This window comes from Octopus bimaculoides, chromosome 14 (genome assembly GCF_046866305.1).
Source record: "Octopus bimaculoides isolate indiv1 chromosome 14, ASM4686630v1, whole genome shotgun sequence".
Lineage (NCBI taxonomy): Eukaryota > Metazoa > Mollusca > Cephalopoda > Octopoda > Octopodidae > Octopus > Octopus bimaculoides.
The window spans coordinates 3,562,809-3,570,308 of record NC_142941.1 but is presented as its reverse complement, the minus strand read 5'-3'; the positions used below and the strand labels follow the sequence as shown (position 1 = coordinate 3,570,308).

The window sequence follows — 7,500 nt, the reverse complement described above, 5'->3', positions numbered from 1 at the left end:
CTTTTTGTATCCAAGTGAAGAAAAGGGGCTAAAGTATGGATTTTATCAAAATTCAGGTGATTTTGCAACTTCAGAAGAATATCAAGTATTGGGTCATCCCGTAAATAATGTGATCTTTCGATTGTATGAACTAAAAGTCGGAGGGGGATGGGATAAACTACCTGCATCAACTTGCTATAAAAGCAGGTAGCAATTTTACCTTGTTTTTATTCTTAGTGCAAGTTTTGAAGAGTGCAGTTCGATTTTAACAGTTATATTTTCAAAGCTATAATGGATGTAACAAAATCCAAGTACTGACATCTTATTGATGACATCATGGTCAGGTGAGCTGACCTGAAATATGCTCTCCTCCTTCATGCAGTGATGGGAGCCAAATGTGGGACAGACCAGTCCATGATATTAACTAGAAGCTGTTTATTGTATTTGGGGGTCTGTCTTTTGGGGATGTATCTTAGTGTTTTGAGACATTGTCAACAGAATATTTGTGGAATATTCTTAGAGGGATTGGTTGCTCACCCAAATTCCCTAAAGTGAAAAAGAAATTAAGCAAGGCTTCTCTTGTTTAATATCTTTCATCATCAAGGTGGTGAGCTGGCAGAACCGTTAGGAGGCTGGGCGAAATGCTTGGCAGTATTTCGTCTGCCATTACGTTCTGAGTTCAAATTCCACTGAAGTCAACTTTGCCTTTCATCCTTTCGGGGTCGATAAATTAAGTACCAGTTGCATACTGGGGTTGATCTAACCAACTGGTCCCCTCCTCCTAAATTTCAGGCCTTGTGCCTAGAGTAGAAAAGAATATCTTTCACCATCTGTGTAAGCATACAGTTATGCAGAAAGGAATGGAAAGTGAGCAGAAGTGACAATTAACCACAGAAGGTTGCAAGCCACCATCAATCTCACATCTGAACTGATCAATCAGCTACAATATGGGAATGACTGCACTGGTGGTTCACCCTTTGGAAACTGGTCACAGTCTTTGTCTGCAAAGCTCAGCTTTTCAATTTTACCACATAGACATTTAGTAAGGTAACCAAGTGCACCAATAATTGCAGGTGGAAATTTAAATTGATGATCTAGCTAGAGAAGCTGTAGTTTTTGATGCAGTTCTCCATAAATTCTCTCTTTCTCCCTGATTGAGAAAAAATGTTCATATCTGTAGGGAAAATGACTTGTATAATAACACATAATTTTTCTTTTCTGATCCAAACAATATGAGAAGCCTGTTATGTTTTGAGGGGAATGTTCCTCCAAAATTTATCTTGAAATGAATGTATGTACTCCATGCCAGATATAGCTTTTGTATTTGTCCATCGGAGGTGGGGAACAGTTTTCCAACATTACGGTATTAACAACATGATGATGGTGATGATGTATTGGAAGGTATTACCTTAATGACATTTTGTGGGGTAGCTGATGGTCACATGTGTATTATCTTCCACTGAAATGGGATGTAATTGACATTTCCAGTTGCTTCTGGGGCAGGGGTTAAAGGCTCTTACTGTCCCTTTTTGTGTTCAATATGTATTTTGTAGCTATCACCTGCTCTTGAGACACTGAACCTCTCAATTCCAATGTAATGTATTATTAATAAGTTCAAAAGATGCCACAAGACTTCCTGTCAATATTATGCATACGTATGTACATATATGGGTGTGTGTATGAATATGTATGTATGTGTATCTCCATGTGTGATTGAGAAAAAAATTGATTTAACAAAAATGAACAGCTCCATAAGAAAATAAAAGCAGTTTGTTAAGTTCATCATCTTGTTTTATTCATAAAAGTTGAAAATGGAACATGGCTGTTCCCAGGAAGAAAATTACAAAATAAGGTCAGAAAAATTAGATCAACATTGTGGCCTGATTCTATAAGAGAATCTTGTGATTAGCTTTGTAATTTAGTCAGAAGCAGTTTGGACATAAGGTGTTGCATAATGTTTATGCTGACCTATTTAATTGCTGAAAAACAACTGATTTTGAAGTTAACTTAATGCATGAGTGCATCTCTTTGTCTGTCTGTTTGTCCAGCTCTGTTTGTGACCCTGTCCTTCAGCCCATTTGCCTATTCTTTGCTTCACTTTTTATCAGCTGAGTTTAGATCAGTCAATGCTTCACTGATTTTCAGTCAACAATGTTTGGTGTTGTCAGTACAAGAATTTGATGTGCAGTCATTTGGGTGTCAATGGTTACATTTTTCCTGATGTCATCACTCAGTTTGAACGATTTGTTATTTGCTAAAACCTTCTAATAGGAAAAAGAATCCAGGTTCAAGTTGGAGCAGAGACCTGCTACATACATCTAACTACACACACTCTATTCTGCTGCTCTACACTATCAGTCATCCCCTATTCCCCACTCACTCTGATACCTCGTCACCACATTTTTTTTTATCTCTTTGCACCTCCACCAATGCACACCCTCTCTTCCACATGTCTACAGTCATGTTTCTCTTCTACAGCAGGCAATCTGTTCTGCTCAGACCCTTTTGTCTTATGTTTTACAGTGTGGATTTACATGTAATTCTTATTTACATACAATATTTATTAATATATAATGTTTATTAATAGACAGTTTTTATTGTTATATGTTTATCAATGATACATGTGAAGGCAGCGAGCTGGCAGAATGGTTAGCACACTGGACGAAATGCTTAGCAGTATTTCATCTGGGTTCTGGGTTCAAATTCCGCCAAGGTCAACTTTGCCTTTCATCCTTTTGGGGTCAATAAACTAAGTACCATTTGCGTACTGGGGTTGATCTAATTGACTGGCCTCCTTCCCCAAAATTTCAGGCCCTGTGCCTAGAGTAGAAAAGAATGTTTATGTATTTATTTATTTACAATGTTTATTTATATGCCATGTGTATTAATATGTAACATTTATCTATATATTATGCTTATTTTCCACCTTTTATTTTGCAGACAAAGACATTCTCAAGATGGACTCCATATCTGTTGTGTTTGAGTGACACCGAAGTAATTATATTTGATAAAATATGGTCACTATGCTCCGATCAACTGCTCTACAACCTCCGTGTTTATTATTATCAAGCACCATCATTGACTTTACGTAGTCTCTATTCTCCGTTACATTTATTCATATATTTTTTTTTAGTAATTATTTAATTTCTGAATTTAGCAATTTGATTTGAAGATATTTACTGGTGGAAGGCAACAATAAAATATTGCCAGCCTCATGATTGTGATGTGCGAAGAAAAACCCATCAAATTTATTAATTACTCTTACATGATTGATGGATTAATTAATGTGGGATCAGCGAAATCTTCCAGTTGTAAAATCAGGCTGCAAAAGGAGCAATGAAAGTCTCTGTCTAAAGAATATTGAATAAAAAAAGTGCTAAGAGACTTTCACCAAACACACACACACACACACTGTCTTTGGAAGAAAATAGTGAACCATCTCTGTTAAAACATCAGTTTTCAAAAAAAAAAAAAACTCAGATAGGTTACATCTTCAATTCAGACATACAGCATACATCTATATGTATATATATATTAAGTGACACAATATATATTACATGTATATGAACATAAATATATATTAAAATACATAAAGCACACACACATACACACATATATCTATACATATACACACATACATTGAATAACTTAACTTGTATATGTATATGCGCACACATACACACATACACACTTGTGATTAATCTTGAACCAAACCCCATTTTATCAGTGTCCGACCATGACAGTCACTGTGATCTCTGTTGCTATAACAGGAGGTGTGATATCTCACATGTAATATTTTCCTGATTAATCTCTACATCCACTGGATCTATACAATCATTTAATTTATTACACACAGTTTATCCCCTACAAACCAATTAATCTTTTACATATTGAGCCGATATTGACCACAAAACCACAGTGCAAAATTTCTTGTATGGTTTAATTAAAACCAGGTTAAAGTTTAAAAATGGATGGTTACATGAGTGAGAAAACCATCCATTGCAATGTTCCCAGCCAACAGTTCCAACCTCATTACGCTCTGCCAACACATGGCAGGATGTCACATGCAGCTGAAAAGCAATTCTCTATGGACATGTGCAGCAAACAGTTTGCTCAGAGCTGTTATTTCCAAGCTGCTGTCTCCCACGACAGACCAATGATTGTACCCTGCAGCAACATCTATGCTAAGCAATACGCATCTCAGAACTGTTACCTGCAAGCAGCTGCAGCTTCTCTGTCTTTGAACGACCAGCGTTGTCAACAAAGTCCTGTTCACATGACCACATCGCATCCCCCTCAAAGTCCCCTGCAAGGGTCAGTTCTGAGGCAGGCCCATGACCAGCACATTTCAAATCAGAGTCATCACGGTCAGGTGATGGAACCACTCTCCATTGAAAAACCGTCTCTGCTGTCGCCCAGAAGCAGTTCTACCGAATCAGCTTGTCAGCAGCAGCAGCAGCAGCAGCAGCAACAACAGCAGCAACAACAGCAACAACAACAACAACAACGGCAACAACAACAACAGCAACAGCAACAACAGCAACAACAAACACAACCTCAACAACAACAACAACAACAACCAGAAGCTGCCAAACCGTTTGTAAGCCACCCCCCCTCCCCGAAGACACTGCTTCCTCCCAACCACCTTCACCACCACCACCACCACCATCACCATCCCCACGGTAGTCATAGTATTAGCTATCATCATCATCATCACATTCATAATAGCACCAACAATAATAATAGTTGCTGTGGTGGTGGTGGTGGTGGTGGTGGTGGTGGTGGTGGTGGTAGTAGCTGCAGAGCAAACAATGCTACACCAAACTGTATCACTCCTACTCCTACTCCTACACCTCCTGCCTGCAGCAGCACCCCCACCACCAACAGCAGCAACAGCAACAATATTAGTAATAACAACAACAGCAGCAGCAGCAGTAATAACAGCAGCAAAATCAGCAACAACAACAACAACAACAATAGTAGCAACAACAACAATAACAGCAACAATGACATCAGCAAAAACATCAACAACAACAACAACAACAACAACAGTGAGGAAAAGAATGTAAAATGTGTGAAGCCTTTCCATTGTACAGATTGTCCGAAGCAGTTTGCTCAGAGACATACTCTTCAGATTCACAAGAGATCGCACACAGGAGAAAAACCATTCCACTGTGACACTTGTTCCAAGCAGTTTGCTCGACGTGACAACTTGAAAATTCACCAACGTATTCACTCAGGTGAGAAACCATTCACCTGCGAGTTTTGTCAAAAAAAGTTTGCCAGAAATGACAAACTCCAAATCCACAGGCGTTCACATACCGGCGAGAAACCATTTCCTTGTGATTTCTGCTGTAAACAGTTTGCGCAGAGAGACAAGCTACGAATGCATCGCAGAACTCATACTGGAGAGAAGCCATATTCTTGTGATATATGTTCCAAATGTTTTGCCCAACGAAATACTCTTCAAACCCATAAACTCACTCATTCCGGAGAGAAACCTTTCCAGTGTCAACTTTGTCCGAAACAATTTGCTCGTAAAGACCACTTGCAAATTCATACACGAACCCATACGGGAGAGAAACCGTTTCAATGCAGCGTTTGTCCAAAGAAGTTTGCACGGAGAGATAAACTGCAGATGCACCAAAGAACTCATTCTGGGGAAAAACCGTTTTGTTGTTCCCTTTGTCCTCGGCAATTTTCCCGCAAGGATAAGCTACAGATCCACCACAGGGTACATTCTGGTGAGAAACCATACGAGTGTGGAGTTTGCATGCGCCGATTTGCCCAGCGGGACCGCCTCCAGCTACACCAACGAACCCACACAGGGCTAAAACCATACCCGTGTGATCTGTGTATCCAGAGGTTTGCCCGCCGGGACACGTTACAAATCCACCGAAGGACTCACACTGGAGAAAAACCTTTCCATTGTGAAGTGTGTGGTAAAGCTTTCTCCCAGACGGGCAAACTACAACGACACAGACGAACACATAAGCAACTAAGAAAAAGCAGTGCGAGTGGAGCTGTTGGTTCTACTTTAGGGGCTGGTTTAGGGGCTGGGACTACAACTGCTGCTAATTCATGTAAAAATGTTAAAGAGTACACCCCATTAAATACAATTTTATGGCAGACTATATATTAGTAGTTAATTGGTAGTCGTGTGAGAAGTTTATGGCTTCTACAGGGAAACAACCACCTGGGTCAGGGGCAGTTTTACTATTGCATGTTGCTCACCATTAGTCTCTTGGTGGCTCTGAATTGTTATTACTAAATAATAACAAATGGAATTGATGTGTCTTCTGGCCCTAAAGTGTTTCTAAGAACAACTTTATCTTTCAATCATTCTTCCATCAATTTTTCTTAGTGAGTTTTTGACTCGATTCTTCTGAATTAGTTCTGTAAAATTCTGTCAAAGATCAACATTTGACAAACTAGTGACCCGGTTGTTTTGTAGTTTAGTTTCACTTTAGGCCCCTTGGTCCTATAGAAAATCTGTTTAGCTGTAAATAGGAATGATGTGGACAATCCTAATTGATTAAATATTTCTTGTTAACATCCTGGTATATCCTCATTGGTTAAACATCACCCTTAACATACCCCACTTTGCCTACCTTCCTGGGTGGGGAGGAAATGAAATAAAATATAAAAAAATATACTTACAAAAAAAAATGGAAGCATTTTTGAAAATTATTTCTAGCAAAAGTTATAATTTATTTGTAAATTAAAAAAAATATTAACATAAAAAAAAAAAAATTTTCCCCTGCCATCATCATCACCATTGTCATCTATCATCAGTAGGGAGTTAACCAGTTTTGACTGGTTACAGTTGTCACTTGCTCCTCTGCGTAACATAAACCAGCTGTGAGGATACAGTAGATGTGGACCCTTCATTCTGTTCTTGTCAGTCACTTAGCAAATAGTTAGTGGGGAGCAATGTGTGGGGTTATCATTGGTGGGTGGGACAAAGGTGGATCTGATTGGATTAAGGTCCTTCATCTTTTCACACACAGACACTCCCCACCTCTGTGAGGTGTCCTAATGTCCTTGATGTAAACTCTCTTAGCTTTCTTAATATTAAACGAGGTTGGGTAATTCCTTGCATGGATCTTTCCATGGATCTGTGTTGCCAGTTGATGTTCTTCCATAGTTATGGTCCTAGACTAACTAAGATCTACAAGTACTAAAACCCCTCAATATTGCAGTAGTGACTGGTTGATTTGGCAGACTCTTCAGGGCTTTACACAAAATATCTGTTATCTAGGTACCACTCTTTATATTTTTAGTTCAAATCATGGTGAAGTTAGCTTTCTGCTTCCAGGTTCAATGAGTTAAGTATCAAGTATTAAATTAATATTCCTCTAAAACATCTGAGATGGAAATGGGACTATAATTGAAAATCTAATCTAAAAGATTTTGTATTATTTTTGTCAGTTCTTATTAGTTCCACCTCAGTTTGGAATGGTGAGCACCATACAAGAAGAGGTACTATCCCAGTGAGCTGAATCCACTTCAATTGTATTT

General features: G+C 38.7%; 1 protein-coding gene across 1 annotated transcript in view; it reads left to right on the top strand.

Moving 5' to 3' along the window:
* The window catches only part of LOC106870090 (uncharacterized), a 27,745-nt gene that overhangs the window by 19,411 nt on the left and 834 nt on the right, over positions 1 to 7,500 (top strand). Inside the window, exon 2 of the mRNA XM_052973001.2 lies at positions 2,920 to 7,500. This exon is cut by the window's right edge and continues 834 nt beyond it. Coding sequence (XP_052828961.2) covers positions 3,947 to 6,121 — 2,175 coding nt within the window. The 5' untranslated portion in view covers positions 2,920 to 3,946 and the 3' untranslated portion in view covers positions 6,122 to 7,500. The remainder of the gene's footprint in view (positions 1 to 2,919) is intronic.